Below are 18,420 nucleotides of genomic sequence, written 5' to 3'. Positions count from 1 at the left end.
ATGAAGATCTGGCTGGGTCTATTTTCAGAAGTAGGTAGATGTCAGAGTAGTCAGAGATCAGTCTCCTCTCTACTCAAGTTGCTTCCTTTTTCATCTTTCTCCACTCTCTGGCAATACTCATAGAACTGCTGATAGAACCAGTTGTTGAAGAATAGTCCAGCAACTGGACCTCTGAGAAATCATCAGAGGCTAGCATCACTGACTTGGATGGGAGTGAGACATTAGGTCTCATAAATAGGAAGAGGATCATTGGAAGTTCAGGAGAGTGATATGTTGATGAGACTGGCATGAGGTTTGCTTCCAGGCCAGCTAGGTAAAGAGAAGTCTCTTTCATAAATAAGTCCATGTCTTCAGGATCATGCTGTAATGTCTTGCTCTGTCTGAGTTCTCTGTTTTAATATTCTTTTTCAGTGAGATGTCACTCTCAGGAGGCTTCACTGGTTTGGTTGCAGAGGTCTGCTGGGATTCAGTTCCTATGGCAATCATAAGTGAGGAGCAGATAGCCAATGGCTTCTGTGTACTTCTGGAGGAGTCAGCCTAAGTCTTCTGAGTAACTCTCTTCCAGTGTCTCTTGATCTGTTTGGCTCTCTTTAGTTGAGTCATTGTCATCAATCAGAGAAAGCAGGACATCCTGCTCTTCCAGAGTTGCATAAAGAGTGTCATGGGCTGAAGCCACTTCAGAGGCATTAAGAGAGTCTCAAGTATGGCTTCCAATTTCATACTCAATAATAACAGTGGTAGAGTCAGGAGAGAGTATGGCATTAAAAAAGTCATCAGAGATATCCTCATTCTTATGGTCTGGGACTGAAGAAAGATACAATGGGATGCAGCTGTGGTTCTGATGCTGAGATTGTCATAGAAGTCTTGGAGGATATTGATGTTTTTCCTATTCTTCTGAAACAGTTCCCTTAGACAGAACCTTAATGATGGCTTCTGATATAGTTCTTTCTTTGAGCTTGTCAGAGGCTCTGAGAGGCTCTAAAGGGAGATCATAAAAGAGAAGGATAGATGAGATGTTCTATAAGATTTAGTGGAAGGTTCTAATAGCTTGGTAGTATCTGACTATCTAGACAGTGATAGATTGGTTTTCTTGGCAAAGAATGACTACTGTGAGTAGTTATAGTAAGATGCCAATGAAAGCCTCTGTGATCTTCAGAAAGTCAGTGGTGATTTTGTTGGTTGATGGCATTTAGTTTCCTTCATGCTGATGTGTGTAAAGAAAGAAGAGCTAGCAGCTTCAAGCTAATTGTTAAGTCCAAGTTACATATGATCTAAACACATAACCTAAACACATGATAAACTGATGCTGTATTGTGTTTGTACAATCACATCAGAGTTCACTATATGTGTTATTCAGTTGCTGTGCTGCAAGATCAGAGACAAGTCAGCTCAAAATGAAGTGGTAAGAATAAACTTTAGCTCAAAGCTGGGTATCTACAGCAAGAGCTACACTACTTATATACTGTTTTAGTCTAGGATAAATATAACACTACCTATTATGCACTGTTGTGGTATAGTCCTTGTTGTCTTTGGTCATCAGGAGTGGAACAATAAGATATGGTTTGTTGTCAAGACATCCATCATCATTCATAGGACAATAGCACAGGTTACCTATTGTGGTTATATAATCATCCCATGCTCACCAGTAGATGCTTGTGATTAGATAGGCACCAAGATAAGATAAGAAAGACAGGAAAAATTGTAACAGTTACAGGCAACTAATAGTGTGTATGCTGTAAGAGTACTATTATTAAACAATTAGTAGGCACAACAATGAGACAATAGTCATCTGTAGAGCCAAGACATTTCTGAACAGTATTTTAGTCTCAAGATAAGATTAATTCATACCAATCAAACTCTTAGACTGTCAGTGCAGCTATCACCTCAGTTTCTACATTGGCAGCTGTAGTCTATCAATTCCTTTATCTCATTTCACTTATCATCATCACATACCTCATCATTCTTATCATCCTGTTTTATCATCAGTTAAGTTTTGGACTCTGGTAGTTGCAGTGCCATGTATTTGTGATTATTTGATCATCATCTGACACAGATACTTTGGTATCTTAAGAGACATGAGCTAGCAGACAGAAACATTGCATTCTATTCATTTGACTAGACTAAACTGGTTGCCATAGTGAAGACTGATCAGAAATATATATTGTCACCAGCATCCCATATCTTGAGATTTACAGATACAGAACATTATCATTATATAAAATGCACACTCTGTTCTCTATTAATTTTGGATTTTCTTAGTATGATTGTGGTTTGCTTATATGATAGGGCTTTTGGAGATGTTTTGATGTTGAGGTAAGTTGAAAGATACTATTATGCTGTACATTCAAAGCTGATGATACATAGCATGATCCTTGGTAGCTCATCAATTCACCATACAAATATATGCCAAGTTAGCATTCAGTACTCATGTTAATTTTTATTCAGACTGTGATATCTAAGATAAAAGCAAGCTGCTTCAACAAAGAGAATACAACTATGTTCTATAGCATCTACCATTTATACCAAATTGCCTAATGCTACTCTTGCCATCAAGAGGACATCTGTATATGTCCAAGTACAATGTACATCTGAAGATTTAGCCTGATATTTCACATGTCATGTGCAGAATCCGGACCAAAATTGGGGTCTGGACCTCAACGAAAGTCCGGACAAATTTTTGAGAACAACCAAATTTCTCACCTTTAGAGGGGTCCTGCTGTGCAGCCACCAAGCTCCCGTCACGTGAGGGCGTCGCGAGAAAATTCTCAAAAAATATTTTTGTTTTCCCTTCTACCACCGAGCCTAGTATGGCGCCATTATCAAGGGAGCACTCATTAATAGTGGAGATGTGTCAGTCGACTTGTGTCGAATAATTTCCCAACCCTTGTTTTAGGTAGCTGCCAGTGACTCATTTAGCTCCCCATTCACGTTGGGTCCCTCGACGAACGCAACGAGTACTATCATGACCATTAGTACTGTAAAGGTCCATATGGATGAACTTTTCAGGGCTTCCGGCAACGATAAGCCTGGTACCGACTCAGATCTGGATACCCTTCGGCTAAGATATGTCGGTGAGGTGGATCTTCCTGAATGTCAATATGATTCACCATTATATCGTCAACGTATTGACGATCATCTAGCCGAAGAGCCTCTATTAAAAGAGTCAAAACGCCGTTTTGTTCTGTTCCCTATTCAATACCCCGAGGTACGCATCTTATCTCAAAATTACCCGTTCTCATCCCCCTTTTCAAGATATGGTAAATGTACAAAAAAGCAGAGGCTTCGTTCCGGACTGCTGAAGAAATGGACTTGCAGATGGACCTCTACGACTGGAACAACAAGCTTAACGAAAATGAACGGCACTTCATTTCCCACGTCCTCGCATTTTTTGCGGCATCCAATGGCATCGTTAACGAAAACCTGGTGGAGCGCTTTTCTAAGGAAGTGCAGGCCGCTGAGGCGCGTTGTTTTTACGGCTTCCAAATCATGATGGAAAACATCGACTCTGAGACATATTCTCTCTTAATTGACACTTACATCAAGGACCCTGCACGGCGAGAGTACCTCTTCGATGCAATCGAAACAATACCATGCATAAAACTCAAGGCTGATTGGGCTTTACGTTGGATAACCGACCATCGCTCCACCTTTGCGGAACGGCTAGTTGCATTTGCTGCCGTAGAGGGTATCTTCTTTTCTGGATCATTTGCATCCATCTTCTGGTTGAAGAAGCGGGGACTGATGCCTGGCTTGACTTTTTCCAATGAGCTCATTAGTCGTGATGAGGGCATGCACACTGACTTTGCATGTCTGCTGTTCAGTCACCTGAAGCGCCGTCCACACCCAGAGGTTGTCGAGCGTATTATTGTGGAGGCCGTAAACATAGAGCAACAGTTCTTGACAGGTTCGTTTATCTATCTCTCCTAAACTCCTCCCCACTGAAATGCTCGCAGATGCTCTCCCTGTCGGACTTATCGGCATGAACGCAAAACTCATGTGCCAGTACATTGAGTTTGTTGCTGACCGTCTTCTTGTCTCCCTCGGGAACGAAAAGGCGTACAACTCAATCAACCCATTCGACTTTATGGACATGATATCCTTGCAGGGCAAGACCAACTTCTTCGAAAAGCGGGTGTCGGATTACTCGAAAGCCAATATCAACATGACGGGAACCGTGGAGAATGCTCCAACCAAGACCTTGTACGTCCAGACTTTTGACAGGGGCTCGTCATGGCTAATATCATTTCAGCTCTACCGACGAGGATTTCTGATGTGTCCTTATCTATGGATCCTTATTCGCATTTTTGTATCAATATTTTGTAAACTATCTCACCCACCTGCGCTCCGCTCCTGATTCCTGCTGCACCCCATGATCCTGACACCCTACTTAACAGTAGCACATGGTGTATTAACTGTAACCTACAAACTACCCTGCTCAGTTCCATTTAACTTTTCCAAGTAAAAGACGATAACACCCTACAGAATCCTATAAAATGAACCGACCATATGGAATAAACGCTGTCCTTAAAGATCCTGAAAGAATGGAGGTGTACGAAATGTGTGGATGCAACTATGGTGATAAAATGTATGGGTCGTATGTCTAAATATGTGGTATAAAGGATATAAATGCAAGTGAGGTGCGAGCTAGGTATAATTGTTTGATCTATCGTCGACGATACATCTGAGGAACCAAACGACATTAAAAATACGCATTTAGATATCGACCTAAAACAAACCTTTACGGCCTTACGAGTAAGCATTTTCTTCTTCACATAATGAACCATCCTCATAAGGTCCGGCCAGATGGCGAGAGGTATGACAAGGCACATGACAGGAATAGCAATCTCCCAGAATCTGTGATTATCCCCAATCAGTAAGGCGTTGGCTTGGAAAAGATAGTAGCAACGCACAGAACATCCGAGTGAATCTTAACTGACCACATAGATTCGAAGTTCATTCCCTATAAACATACCATCAGCATAAGGCTAATGAAACGACAAAAAAACACACAAAGTAACCAGTGAGCAGTGTCAGCGGAAGACAGATGATAGTCGCTATCGTCAATCGACGCCTGAATCACATCAGAAACACCGTGAAGGTTACGAGGTGCCGAAGAATGGCGATACATACATGATTTCGTTCATCTCATAGGAGGTCATCTATTGTTACAGAAGCGTTAGAACACCATCAACACGAGTAGAACAATTGCTGACATTGAACGTATAGTCGATCAGATTTTGCGTGATTCCTGCAAACATGTCCAAGCTTGATAGGATATACTCCACATGGTCGTACACATCGGCCTGTACGATAAAGGGATTATAAGCAAGATGGCTCAATAAGAAGAAACGAGATGCTAATCACCAGGTAGATTTTGGACTTGTGGGACATGAAACCGACTACCTGGACCTTTCCATCCACCGCAGACTTAGATTCGTCGATGAGAGCGGCGCATCGGTCGACGTCATACCGACGTAGTCCATATACCACGGTCCTGATCGGTTCCATGGTACGCTTGTGCAGAATGAGATCCTCGTTAAGAAGATGCACTGGTCCAAGATTGCCGGTGAGTGAACAGCATATAGGTAAGAAATCGATGGCCTACGGTTCCGAACTGTCTTAATTTTAGGTTTATAGAGGATAGCACGTTCAAATTTTTGGATTTTGGCATGGTAAACATCGATGACTTCTAATGCCTTGTCGACAGCTAGTTGAGCATTGATAAGTACATATACGTTTCAGGAAAATAGCACATACTCAAGTCCAACAAACTCTGAACCAGCAGAGAAGGGTCAGCCGATGCTCTAAGCCCCGTATCGCGCTGATTAAGCCTATTGGCGATGGGTTGAGTGAGATCGAGCGACGGATTTCCGTGCATTGATATAACCGTGCCTTGGAGGAACGAGATTACCATAGTTCTAACGAATCCATAGGAACGTACCATCTCGGAATAGAAAGATGTGTAAGGGATAAACTTTGACATTTACTCGGTCACCCTCCTGAAGGGAGATTCATCAATTATCAGTGGTCACCGACAACAGTGAGTTCTGACCTTCTTCAAGGCCTGAAGCGCGACTTCTTCCTCCGCCTGCTGCTTGAGCGCCTCTTCATCCTGTTAAAATGCGCAAGTTATACTCTAGTGAAAAGAAAACACGGTGTAAAGGTGGTTCTTACGGCATCAAGGATGGCGATCCTGCCAAGTCTGCGGAACGTGGAACCTCCCTTTTCCGGATCTGCCGAACTACGACCCTTTCTTTTCCTCATGGCAGGCATAGGTGTAATCTCTCCGAATACCGTTCGGTCGTCTTCGACAAAGACGCTGTCCTTCATCTCAATGCTGTCCACGTCTTTAAAGGGCACTGGAGAAGAAGTCCGTGGAAGACCCGTGAGCGTAGAGCCATAGGCTGCGGTCGCATGCAGGGGTGTGGGAATGTCATCAGGATCGCCTATCTCGTGGACAAGGATACGAAGGAAGAGATGCTTGCTGTAGTAATCAGCTTTGGAACGTGTTTGGCTCCGTGTATGAAATACGTCTTCAAGGGCCAAAGGATGGAGATCTAAGCAAACTGTTGAAGATGTGGGTAGACTTTGAATAAGAATTATACGAACCGTACTTGAGCGACACGGCCTTGATGACATCCCAGCTCATACCTCCAATGTTAATCCACCTGACCTTGACCCATGGCTCTGGCTTGCTCGCGTCAGCGTCATCAAGAAAATTGACAAACTCTTTGTTCGTCATGCGTCCAAAACTATGGCGAACAGAGGAATAGTCGAAGACCTCGATGACACAGTTCTGCCTGATACTGCCATATTGAACGTCTGCAGAGGCACGACGAGGATCGACACCCGGCTCAGCGCCCACCCTCCCTCGTGTAGCTATCAAGCTTGTGCCTCGGTGCATAGCAATGACTTTGCGAACGGCCCCACGAAACCTGTCCGCGGGCTGCATTGTTCTTCGACTATGCGTGGTTTTTCGAGAATGGATGGAATGCTTTGACGACGAAACATGCAAATCATGGGAATGAGCCTGCTCTTGGGTCGTTGGCTCAGCAACGAAGGGCGGTCGAACTGCGTAGGTTGGCGACATGGGCGGGGCGCCTCCATTTGCCGCCTCTTCTGAGAGGTCCGGCGTCAACGAACGACCATCAGAGTCGGAAAAGCTGTTTTCACGAGGCATGGTCGTCGCTGTTGTCGACGGTGTGAAGATGAGAGGTTGCGACGAAGATGATTAGGTACACTTGGCCCAAAAATACATTTCCAGCCTCAAGGAGAACAAACTGCGGCTCAGCTTCCGATAAGCCGGTTAATGGGGACAACGGGAATCATCTTCACTAGCTTCACTCCCTGCCCAGTCCTTCTCTAGTTCTCACTATTTGCTTTGTCTTCGGTCACCGCCTGGTCGTGATCTTCCCGCCTACACTGATACAAAAAATGTGGAAATTTTTTACCAGTTACCTTCCACGAATAGCCGCCCACCTGCACGCAGCCTGTCGGAAATTCGCAGTGCTACGGTGACTATGTCTGCATTGTCGAGGCTAAAGATAATCCCCCCTACCACAATGCTTTTTGTTCTTGAAATCGTCCTGGGTGGGTGGGAGATTACTTTTAAGTTCAATTTCTCACTAAGGTGCCGCCCTTAATCTTCAACTTCTTTAGCAGCTCTTCGTCCCTAGGGCTCGGGCTAGCTCGGGTAGCCGGAAAGCCTAAGAAATAGAAGGCATTTCCGACGCACAATTGTCGCAGACAATTTCACCTTAACAAATACCAAATGACTGTTTTCGGGGATGCGTGTATCGCCGTGAAAACCGACAATTTACGCTGCGCATCGTCTGGGTAGGTGCAAAAATGGCTCTCCGTCGCGTCATTACCAATAGCTCCTATTGTCAAAATGGATGGGTGGATGGCGCCAAGAGGTCGCCGCGGCACAAAATGCACGCTTCGAAAATGGACACAGCAACCGATCGTCGTGACCGATCTTCGTACAACGTTCAGTCGCTAGACATACACATAGCCTCACCATATATATAAGATGGGAAGATAGACATGTGCAATGGTGAGTACAACGAAAGGTTCCTTTGTCTTGGTGCCAACCCCATATATCTACGACTTCACCCATGATCAACTCAGATCATCAGGTTCTATGTCTTGGGGTATGACGAGAACCCGCCGCGGCGTGTAATGCTTCAGCCTTGAGCCTTTTCCTGACGTTTGCGCATAGATAGCAGGGCTCATTTACCTCTAAAGTCGCAAGTGCACATCAACACCCGCTTCGACATTATCGGCGACACGCCTGAAACATTACAATCCCCGCGTTTTCATCAGGTGATCTCCCATTGATCTTATCTCCTTGCCGTGATTTATGTGTCATCGAAAGGAAGAAACGAGTATTTAAAGGCCTCACAAATGAACCATTTAACTACCCGTGTCCCAAATATGGCTCCAACTGTAATCCCCAGTACCGCAACCGAAGTCCAGAGTTCTCCTCATGTCATTCCGATAGAGTTCAAGCATCCTTTAGATCCATTGACCCCTGACGAAGTTCGTGACGATCTATGATGCAACCATGCTCTGCTGACCGACTCCAGATTGCGGCTGTTTCTTTCACTGTTCGCAGTCATGTCGCCAGCAAGACTGAGATCAAGGCAATCAAGTTCATCACCTGCAGTCTCCTTCCAGCGCCTAAGAAGGCGGTCCTTGCTTATCTCGGCATTCCGCTGACTCCGGGAGGAAAGCCAGAGCCGCTTACCCCCATTGTTAGGAAGGCTGAAGTCGATGTACGTGCTTCGGTCCGTTCCTTATCGTCAGACGAAAGATGACGCGTATTGTAGTTCCTCGACGTTGTTAACGGGTGTGTATTCCATCTTCACCGGTCCCTAACTACGGTTTTATTGTTGGAGAGTACAGGCATTCGTACAATGTCATTCTCGCTCTCGGCCACGGGAAGTGGAGTATTCAGACCTTTGAACGTCTTCAGGAAGGCGTACAGCCCCAGATCTCAGTTGAAGAACTCATCGCCTGCGAGAAGGTCGTGAAGAATGATCCTAGAGTCCAGCAATTGGCAAAGGAAGTCGGTAAAGATAATCCTTTCTAATCTTAGGCAGTTCACTTAATATGCTTAGGTGTTCTTCCCGAGCAAATATTCTGCGACGGATGGGCCATTGGCTACGACGAACGCTTCCCTCACACTCGTCGCGTTCAGCAGGCTTTTGTGTTTGCAAGATATTCGGAGCATGAAAACCTGTATGCCCATCCCTTGGTACGCACACAGTTGGTATGGGGTGACGATGCTTGACCTTGTATTTCTAGGACTTTATTCCCGTCATTGATTCAAATACCGACAAAGTAATCCATATTGGTACGCGTGGATCTCTCAGTATTGCACGTTCTAAATGTTTCTTCAAGATTTTCCTTATCAATATAAGTCCTCTGATGAGGGTGGCGCTCTCAGCGCCTCAAGTACCAAATTCCCCGAGCTTTCCGAAGACTCATTTGCGGTATCAAATAGACCTCGTATTCCTCCTCCCCAAAGGCGATTTGATTTCCTTCCGGATCTCATGAAGGATAACGAAGGGGGTTACAAGCCTAGAGATGACATTAAGCCTCTGCACACCGTGCAACCTGAGGGCGTTAGCTTTAAGATGAACGGTCACGAGTTGGAATGGCAAGATTGGAAGATGCACATCTGTAAGGAAAATTTCCAATCATATAAGCAATGTCAAGCTGACCGCCCGTTCTAGCATTTACACATCGTGAAGGTATCGCCCTTTCAACTATCACTTATAATGACAACGGCGAAATTCGACCAATCCTGTATCGTTTGTCATTGGCCGAGATGGTTGTACCGTATGGAGCTCCGGAATACCCTCATCCCAGAAAATTTGCCTTTGATTCGTAGGTCCGTTCTCTACGACAATCAGTACAGTCTCATAAATCAAATAGAGGTGAGTATGGGATGGGAACGATGGCGAACGAATTATCATTAGGATGTGATTGTGTTGGTCAGATTCATTATCTGGTATGTGGAAGTGCGCCGAGTGACGCAATGGCATCTGACGATCCTCATAGCCTGGCTCGTACGTCGCACATGATGGGAGTGCAATCGTAGTAAAGAACGTCATTTGCATCCACGAGGAGGACAGTGGTGTGCTATGGAAGCATACTGACTACCGCCCGGGTGGCCGTGGACAAACCGTCCGTCGCCGTCGTTTAGTCGTCAGCATGGTCTGCACGCTCGCTAACTACGGTTTGTTTCAAGTAAGAACTAACGCCACGTCGAAACTCATATTCATTGCATGTTCCAGAGTATATCTGGAATTATCAGTTCTACCAGGATGGTACCATTGAACTTGAAGTCCGCCTAACGGGTATTCTCCAGGTCTACATCGCTCAAGATGGCGAGAAGAGCAAATACGGAACCCTCGTCGCACCAAATGTCAACGCCCAGTATCACCAGCACCTCTTCTCCATCCGTGTCGACCCCATGATCGACGGTATCAACAACACCGTCATCGAATCCGACGTCTTCCCTATCCCTGATGCAGAGACCGGCTCTGCGGAGAACTTTGCCGGGAACGGGTTCCTCACGCAGGAAACTGTGTTGAAGAAAGAGGCTGCGAGGCCGTATGACTGGGAGAAGGAGCGGAGGTGGAGGATCGTCAATACCGCGAGGAAGCATTATAGCAGCGGGAAGGACGTCGGGTACGTTGTCGGTATGAAGGGTGGAATCACGCCTATGTTTGCCAGGAAGAACAGCTGGGCGCTGAAGAGGGCTGCCTTTTGTAATTATCCCATCTGGGTGTGCAAGGACGTCGAAGATGAGCAGGGTAGTAGGATGTGGCCTGCGGGTAAGTTCGTGCCGCAGACAAGGGGCAGTCCGGCGGACGCAATCGATTCTTGGGTCAGGGGGGAGCAGAACATTGAAAATGAAGATATTTTGGTCTTTCTCACTGTCGGTGCGTCCTTTTTATCCGTTTGTTTGGGCTTCAAGTTGATTAAGCTTGTTTTCGACAGGAACGACACATATCCCCCGTCCGGAAGATTGGCCTGTGTAGGTCTTTTATTTAGGCGCTGTTTTCATCGCTAATCGTTGAGCAGGATGCCCGTGGAGCACTTGAGTGTTACGCTAAAACCTCAATCGTTCTTCACGATGAATCCAAGTATGAACGTTCCTGGTACTCGGGATCCGAAAAGTGTTGCCGCCTTCTCTCAAGACTCGTTTAATCATGAAGGCCAGTCAAATTGTCATTGTAACTAAGGGTCATTGGATGCCAGGGGTCAATTGTAGAAATGTGTAACTTGTACTTAGTTGAATTGAAACTCAGAGGCTTGCGTAGAGCACAGATAACGAGATTAATGAAATCTTGAAGCATATACATCTACAATAAAGCGGTAAGAGGTAATTCAATAATTGTTCGGGAAGCTATAATCCAACGTGTACGAATATCTGAAAGTAGGATTTGTAGGTCTACAATATCACGATACAGATAGCCACCTTGATCAACGTTCCAACAGACAAGCGCCACTTCTAATACGGTCAAAGCCGGAAGTATGCAACTGACGCGTCTGCTCTTAATTCTTCGCGCCTCCGAGTATAGCAACAATAGAAATACAAATGCAGCTTGGTTTGAATGGAGGTCTTGGACCCATACCCGGCATACGGCTGGCTCAGACTTGTTGAACAGGTGCGAATTTCGAGGGACCAAGTTTCCTAGGATTCTGAAGTCGGATCGCACTTCAGTCACCTAAAGAGCACTGCAGAGTCAGTTTGCGGGATGGAAATATTTGGAACGTCGCACTGACGACCCATCCAACCTTCTTCCCATACGTCATAGCATAATGTCTTCCAGCCCATTGCCATACACGGGGTCTTAGAGTCATCTTCAGTTTCAGTAGATTAGAGAGTGGATAAAGATATCTTTTATGAAAAACCGAATTACCTTCCTTTTTTATTTTCATCCAATCCTCCGCACGGTCTGTCCGTTGACCACAAAGGACTTGTTGCACTAACGTATTTCTGCCCAACATGACTCTTTCTTCTCGTCCTCGCAAACAAAAGTAAGGACCTTGCGCATGTGTTTCCGCTCAGCTGATAGCGCGTACACAGTTTGATTCTTCTCGTCCACTACGGATGTGCTGAGAAACTTCGCTTGCGACAAATGTGAGGGGCATACTCCGCGGGGAGCTGGACTAGGATGTGATCAGCTATTGAGTAAGAGGTGGATTGGGGGAACCAATAGATGTCCTTTCTGTGCTCTTAAAAGCAGCCAGAACTCACTTTTCCCAGGTACGTTTGTCTGTCTTCACCCGTGTCCTTGGCCCATCGAAGAGAGTAGTGTTGGACGCTGCATTGACTTCAAGTTGTTCCTCGACTTAAAGTCGTGGTTGCTTGCAGTCTGGAGGATTATCGGGTAGACGGAGACAAACAGCAGAAGGAAAGGACTAATAGTGCGCACGGACCAGCACCGCGTCTGACCCAATAGGGATTATGTCACGTGAGACTTGGAATATAAAGAGGAGAAATTTTTTTTTAGTTGACATCCATCTTCCGTCTCTTTCACCTTTATCACTAATGTGTGTACACTTCTATGCTTATTTATGTGATGACTTTTTTCTCTTCCCCGTCCTATATGACCATGCCGAGGAATAGAGCTTGTCTGTTCGCAACAGACATGCGTCCTACGAGGCGCCAGTGTACTTGCCAGTGCCATTTCGTCTGATGTCTTCTCTTCTATACTCTTATACTGTGAACATCCGACTTACCTTTTTCTTCTAGTTCATCGCCGTTCTCTGCCTATCATCGCAATCTCCTGTTATGGTGAGCATTCGCTCCACCTCTTTTCTCGACATCTTGTCGCACGATGAAAAATTTCCGTACATTCGCAGTTTCCACTCTAGTGCCCATTTGAGTACTCCCCCAATGTGAAACGTTTATATTCCCCCTTTATACCATGTCGAACCCAATGACATGCGTCGAGTGTGGGCCGCCCTTTGGGTGCGCTGGCGCGGATCGGGGGTAGGTGCAATGCGAGTTGCAATGACCTTCCTTTGGATGTCTGATTCTTCTCTCAGTCTTCGATGAATTGCATGCTGACTGTTTTTTCTCTAGGTTCTCTTCATACTCTAGTTACGGTAGGTATTAGAAATGGCAATCAATACTGTTATTCTTTTCAACTGTACAACTCCTGACAAGTATAACGAGTGTGAATGTAATGGTATTCTTGAGAGATGGAGCTATTGGTCGAAGGCCACTGGACTAGATGCTGTTCGCTGTTGAGAAAGGAGTGGGTGGATGCTGTCTGGAAAGGTCAGTGAGTCCCACCACTGTAGAGTGTATTTGTATGTGAACGCACCGCTTCAGCGCGTTAGCATCTTCATCTTCATCAACCCGTTCAATGTGTTCTGTACGACTTTGAATTTCGATACCCCACACTTCTCGCTCTCAATGTGCTGCAGTAACGCGCTCAATGTCGTGAACTTAATTCTGCACGACTCCAAAGGACAGAAATACATCTTTGCCAGATGCTTGGGGCTAGCCAGGTGCTGGTTCAGTGAGTACAACGTCTGAGCCGTCTGGTGGCACAAATAGCACTCGTACGCATATCCGTTCCACGCGTTGTCGTTGGCGGAGTAGATGACATCGTCACGCGGCGCACCGCCGGGACCCGTAAGCATGCGCGAGGGGTCGGTGATGATGTTCTGTCTGTCGTACTGGCGCACGTAATGGTTGACAGCGGCGCGGTTGGCACCCGAGACGCAACCACCGGATTCGAGATGAAGGACAAGGGCCGAGCGCGAGATAAAGGCCTCGCCGCACCTGGCGCCGGGACATTTGAATGCTTTGGGCACGTGGATGGAAGACCTGAGGTGCTATTACGTATCGACGCGTCAGCATATATCCAGACAAAGAAAGGCCGACAACCGCTCACCGAATTGAGGTTACTCTGGCTTTGGAAATCACGCCTGCAGGAAGTGCAGTAGTGATGATTCGGCGATTGCCTGCGATGCTCGTGCAACCCATTGTCGTTCTTGAACACTTTGTTGCATTTCCCACAATAGTAATGGTCATCGTCGTAGTGCTCTGTGAGCTGCCAGTTGTATGTGAAATGGCGGTCGCAGTACTGGCAATAGGCATGGTTCGGGCTCTGGACGTAATGCTCTTTGAGGCCCAACCAAGTGGAGAAATCAATATCGCAGTCGTCACAGATGTTATGGCTGGAGGAGTTGCTTTCATGCTGGCGGAGAGCCTTCATGCTGTTGAAGTAACGCTCGCAGCGGTCGCAGTATGCCATTGTTCTGAAAGAAAAGGATGAGATGGCTTTCACGATAAAAATGGAGGCGACTGGTCAACGTGGGTGGTGGTCAAGGTGAAAGAAGGGAGTCCCTGACCTCTGACTTGCAATGCGAATAGGGCTGTCATGCCGGCACGTAGTCCCGAGTTCTACATCCTTCGCGACACTTTTCTGCATCGTTATCAGATGGAATTGAAGGCTAACGGTAGTTTTTTTCACGTAGTGCTATTGGAAAGACGCGGATTACAACAAAAAAACGCTCCCAGCGGCACTCATCATCTTAGCCTTTTTACGGTGTAAACTTGAACGTCTAATAAGATTCTGGTGAATCTATTATCCAAGCATAAGAGAGACGAGCCATTCTCGGCAGAAACCAGGAATCCCGTCTCGAAACATGTGCATGACTGCCAAAATCTGCCCCACTATCACTGTTGCACTCCCCTAATATATCATCGACTACCTCAGGAGTTACAATCCTCCCTAATACCAATAGTTACTTCAATGGGAAGAACTATGCCTCATGGAAACCTCAAATCACTGAACTATTGAAGGGGAAAGTCCACTCCCTCCCAAGATGAATGGATCTTTTGTGTGTTAAGCCCAAATTCCATGTGACTATCAACATGTGATAAACAGTTCAGAACCTCACACTTTGGGTTAGACTGACTGAGTTCACAAGGTAATAGCGGTAGTGGTTCAAGGCATGGCAAGAAGCTTGAGCTTGAGAGTAGATGGTGAAGAATAAACTTTAGCTTAATGCTGGAGCTACTACAGTGAAAACAGTGCTACTTAAATACTGTTCTGTTATCTGGCTATTAATAACTGTTCACAAAAGATATTGTCTGTCGTAGAGCTGTTACCCCTGCTGTTGCCAGGCTCTCCACAAAAGCTGTTGTCTTGCTGTTGTGCTGTTACCGCTGCACTGCAATTGGGGAACAAAAGGAGCATTGTCTCTCCCTTCACAGCACACAGCAGCGTGATAAGACAATGACTGACTGGGTTGCTGAGCTAAGCGTTCCCACGGTCCTAAGCGCTGGCCTAAGCGCCCTGACTAAGCAAAGATAGGGGTCATTTCCGACGGAAAAAGAAAAGAAAAAAGGAAAAATCATAACATTGTGGTCAACTCACCCACTCCTATAATGCCTCCAGCATCCTTGACCCTATTTGTCTAGGGGTACAGACCAATGGAATGGCAAGGGAATGCTGGGATTCTATTATTTCTCCAAGCATTGGAATTGAGTGTACATTGGGTCAAGCTGGTCTGACCTCATATAAAGTTGTACAAGAGCAGAAAATGTGGAAGAAGCCTGCAGGTATGGATGTTCAGGAGGTATGTGTTGATCAAATAATGGCAATAGCATCATTGAAGTAGGGCAGAAATCAGGACTGACATATGAAGCAGAAGTATGAATGACACAGAAGTGATGTAGCTGTCATTTGGTGAGTACAACATAAATGTATCCATGAAAAATGTAGGTTGTAAGAGAGTGGGAGGTGGCCTAATTTTAAAACATTGGGAGGCAGAGGCAACATGATCAGCAAATGTATTGACTTGTGAGGGAATTGACTGGGAGTTTGTGTGAGCAGGGGTGTATGTAATGGCATGGTGTCAAGTCAGCCGGATGCGGAAGCGATATCCGGAAATTACGTCATACATACCTAGATCTCACAGCCACCAGTGTTTCAACCCGCGTTCAGTTGCGGCAGGTCTAATGGCCCTGGTCCTCTACTAACGCCCATGTCCGACCGTCTGGCAGCCTATCGTGTCTGTGTATCTTGTCCTTTGCATGCCTTGCCTATCTGATATTGTCTACACAGTCGCAGCGCCCCGAGCCAGCCCACGAACTCAGTAATTTGACTGCGAACGGCTCTGGTTCTGACACCGCGGCTTCGAGCAGAGCGGATTTCTTAAGTGAGGTAAGGTACACGAATGGTCGATTCGACACCTTTTTGTCTGACAGAGCAATGAGATAACCTCATTGCAAGTGGCGATAAACAACCTAACGAACAATGTACGCTACATTGCAAAGCTTCACACGCGCTCATTGAGCACCACGGCAGCGGATGAGGCAGTCACGAGAGAATTAGCAATTATCAAAGAAGAGACGAGCAAACTTCAGAATGATATACGGGACAGGATAGCGTATCTGGCTAACCAGCCCGGTGATGACATGAGGGTTAACCAGGTGCGTTTGGGCTTTCTACATCTTATATTCAGAGAATTGAAGAGACTACATAGACTAAACTCATACGGAAAAGGTTCATGGAAGTACTTCAGGACTACCGACGCGCCGAGCAGGACTTCACCAATAGGTCGAAACAGCGTGTCGGACGTCAGTTTAGAGTCGGTGCGTTCATTGCACTGTTTCAGTACTCATCTCACAACACCTTCAGTAAAACCCGACGCAACGGATGAGGAAGTCAAGCAAGTCATCGACGCCAGCGCCAGCGGGACAGAGATATTCTCGGAAGCCGTTCTTGCCTCATCTTACGGTGAGGCACGTTCGGCCTATCGCGAAGTGCAGTCCCGCCAGCAGGATCTCGCTCAAATGGAAAGGACTATGGCGGAACTGGCTCAGCTGTTCAATGATGTGAGCTTCCCCGCTTGCTGTGACCCCTGTACCGTCCTGATTGTCTGTTAGATGCAAGTAATTGTCGAACAACATGATGACCGGATCAAAGAAATTGAACACACGGCGCAGGAGGTGAATGTTAACACTGAGAAGGGAACGAAACTCACAGAGGAGGCTGTACGGATTGGTACGATCTCGCATTTTGCACATTATCGATTTCCTCCTGATGAATTATTCCTGTAACAGCGCGCAGAATCCGCAAGAAGAAATGGATTTGTTTCTGGATCTGTGTTTTCATCGTCGCTCTCCTCGCTCTCATTCTCGGACTATACTTTGGTTTGAGATGAAGATTCAAGAGCATTGTATTTGTCTCCTCGGTTAAAGTTCTATCTGTATCCATATATGCTATATTTTTTGCATTACAATACTTAATTGCCCTGTACTCAGTGATATCAGTTTTTTTGCGCCATGTGGTTTTTTAATTTTGATTTTGACGTCGCTATCACCGCATCCTTCCTTTGCGGTACCGCAAGCCTTCAGTCACCGCCGGTACTCTGTTCTCTGGCGCGGTGTTCACGACCTACATCTTCATGTGTCCGTCGGTTCTCTATAAGGTCTGGATCATCGTTCTATGGCGTTCAGTTATTGCTCATGCATTCATCAATTCCCGCAAATATTATTAGAAGTTCTTTCTCTTTCCGATTATTTATTCTCAAGTCCATCACAGCTATTGTATCCCGTTCGTCCTAAAGTCCTTCTTCTTCTTACGACTGCGAAAACGACGACACCCAAGATACAGATTATTCTTCCCCATTCATGAATTCTGTCCTCATCATGACAAGTCCGTGTCTCGATGTGCTAGGAGAGCCCGCCAAACGTCAAGAAGGACCGTTTACACTTTCGGCTGTGGAGCGGAGACGGAGTGAAATGAAGAGTGCTAGCAAACATCTGACAGGATATATTTCCGCCACCATGGTCAGCCACGATTTGCTGAACTTTACTCCGGCTACTATACTGACCGTTCTCGAGATGTAGAACTACCGTGTAGCACGAAGAATGTCGTTTCTCATACGATGAACACTTCGCTGAGACTAATAAACTATCCCGGTGAGCAGGTGATTGTTTACGATACTCCTCCAGGCCCGCGTCGGTGGTGAAAGCCTGACTGCAGCAGGTCAGTGCGGGAAGCAGTGGCGGCACTACAGAAAATGTATGAGTAAGAATTATGGCATTGAGGAGGAAGGCACTAAAACCTACCTGGGCCATCCTTTACTTCGTTGACACCTTGCCTCGTTGGAACTCCTTGGATAGGCCTGTTTGTAATATTGTGGAGACAAGGCAAAGGTTATAGCTCAGATCAGATCGACCGGCCCGAAGTGTCAATTTGATGTATGACATATTGACAATATAAATGTAATCATCGTGCGTGTTCTAATAGGTTCTAATGCATATATCAAACCACATATTGAATCGAACAAACACGGTGTACTACCTGGTACCACCTCCATTGGAAAAGTGAGGATGATACGACCTTTCGCGAACCTCCGGCGGAGTTT

General features: G+C 46.0%; 5 protein-coding genes across 5 annotated transcripts; 3 read left to right on the top strand and 2 right to left on the bottom strand.

Annotated features, from left to right (window-relative positions):
• The first annotated feature begins 2,901 nt into the window (after window positions 1–2,901).
• BT62DRAFT_280223 (ribonucleotide reductase) lies at window positions 2,902–4,358 on the top strand. Its single transcript, XM_043180353.1, has 5 exons — window positions 2,902–3,092; window positions 3,141–3,205; window positions 3,253–3,904; window positions 3,954–4,200; window positions 4,250–4,358. The coding sequence occupies exons 3-5, from the start codon at window positions 3,262–3,264 to the stop codon at window positions 4,269–4,271; spliced, it is 912 nt and encodes a 303-aa protein (XP_043045573.1). The 5' UTR covers window positions 2,902–3,092; window positions 3,141–3,205; window positions 3,253–3,261; the 3' UTR covers window positions 4,272–4,358.
• On the bottom strand, window positions 4,245–7,259 carry BT62DRAFT_926278 (magnesium transporter). Its single transcript, XM_043184994.1, has 13 exons — window positions 6,610–7,259; window positions 6,175–6,557; window positions 6,053–6,112; window positions 5,942–5,999; window positions 5,758–5,892; window positions 5,606–5,707; window positions 5,365–5,549; window positions 5,214–5,303; window positions 5,131–5,159; window positions 5,011–5,071; window positions 4,911–4,960; window positions 4,737–4,854; window positions 4,245–4,681 (listed from the first exon to the last, which is right to left on the bottom strand). The coding sequence occupies exons 1-13, from the start codon at window positions 7,178–7,180 to the stop codon at window positions 4,664–4,666; spliced, it is 1,860 nt and encodes a 619-aa protein (XP_043045572.1). The 5' UTR covers window positions 7,181–7,259; the 3' UTR covers window positions 4,245–4,663.
• Window positions 7,260–8,436: 1,177 nt separating this feature from the next.
• On the top strand, window positions 8,437–11,257 carry BT62DRAFT_881808 (peroxisomal copper amine oxidase; the record flags this gene model as incomplete). The annotated part of the gene is made up of 12 exons (XM_043182682.1): window positions 8,437–8,541; window positions 8,589–8,803; window positions 8,908–9,074; window positions 9,123–9,259; window positions 9,310–9,358; window positions 9,406–9,687; window positions 9,741–9,894; window positions 9,943–10,018; window positions 10,069–10,246; window positions 10,305–10,955; window positions 11,014–11,050; window positions 11,098–11,257. 12 exons carry the CDS (start codon window positions 8,437–8,439, stop codon window positions 11,255–11,257), a joined length of 2,211 nt encoding a protein of 736 aa, XP_043045571.1.
• A 1,910-nt stretch (window positions 11,258–13,167) lies between these two features.
• BT62DRAFT_926274 (uncharacterized protein) lies at window positions 13,168–14,376 on the bottom strand. The gene is made up of 3 exons (XM_043184993.1): window positions 13,929–14,376; window positions 13,353–13,869; window positions 13,168–13,298 (listed from the first exon to the last, which is right to left on the bottom strand). The coding sequence occupies exons 1-2, from the start codon at window positions 14,289–14,291 to the stop codon at window positions 13,357–13,359; spliced, it is 876 nt and encodes a 291-aa protein (XP_043045570.1). The 5' UTR covers window positions 14,292–14,376; the 3' UTR covers window positions 13,168–13,298; window positions 13,353–13,356.
• A 1,653-nt stretch (window positions 14,377–16,029) lies between these two features.
• Window positions 16,030–17,899, top strand: BT62DRAFT_999811 (t-SNARE; the record flags this gene model as incomplete). Its single annotated transcript, XM_043190846.1, has 8 exons — window positions 16,030–16,056; window positions 16,110–16,208; window positions 16,253–16,477; window positions 16,531–16,639; window positions 16,686–16,882; window positions 16,934–17,051; window positions 17,111–17,200; window positions 17,727–17,899. The coding sequence occupies 8 exons, from the start codon at window positions 16,030–16,032 to the stop codon at window positions 17,897–17,899; spliced, it is 1,038 nt and encodes a 345-aa protein (XP_043045569.1).
• Between the last annotated feature and the right edge of the window lie 521 nt (window positions 17,900–18,420).

Source organism: Guyanagaster necrorhizus (assembly GCF_019112545.1).
Source record: "Guyanagaster necrorhizus MCA 3950 unplaced genomic scaffold BT62scaffold_2, whole genome shotgun sequence".
NCBI lineage: Eukaryota > Fungi > Basidiomycota > Agaricomycetes > Agaricales > Physalacriaceae > Guyanagaster > Guyanagaster necrorhizus.
Note: the sequence above shows the minus strand (reverse complement) of the source record. Positions and strands in the feature narration are given on the sequence as shown.

Bases quoted from the DNA above. Each gene is read 5' to 3' on its own strand.
- BT62DRAFT_280223 (XM_043180353.1), top strand. From the start codon at position 3,262: ATGTACAAAAAAGCAGAGGCTTCGTTCCGGACTGCTGAAGAAATGGAC. The intron at 3,905-3,953 runs GTTCGTTTATCT...AAATGCTCGCAG, and splicing joins AGAGCAACAGTTCTTGACAG to ATGCTCTCCCTGTCGGACTT. The intron at 4,201-4,249 runs GTACGTCCAGAC...ATATCATTTCAG, and splicing joins AATGCTCCAACCAAGACCTT to CTCTACCGACGAGGATTTCT.
- BT62DRAFT_926278 (XM_043184994.1), bottom strand. From the start codon at position 7,180: ATGCCTCGTGAAAACAGCTTTTCCGACTCTGATGGTCGTTCGTTGACG. The intron at 5,304-5,364 runs GTGATTAGCATC...TTTATCGTACAG, and splicing joins ACAAGTCCAAAATCTACCTG to GCCGATGTGTACGACCATGT. The intron at 5,160-5,213 runs GTCAGCAATTGT...CTGTAACAATAG, and splicing joins TGATCGACTATACGTTCAAT to ATGACCTCCTATGAGATGAA.
- BT62DRAFT_926274 (XM_043184993.1), bottom strand. From the start codon at position 14,291: ATGGCATACTGCGACCGCTGCGAGCGTTACTTCAACAGCATGAAGGCT. The intron at 13,870-13,928 runs GTGAGCGGTTGT...GATACGTAATAG, and splicing joins GCCAGAGTAACCTCAATTCG to CACCTCAGGTCTTCCATCCA.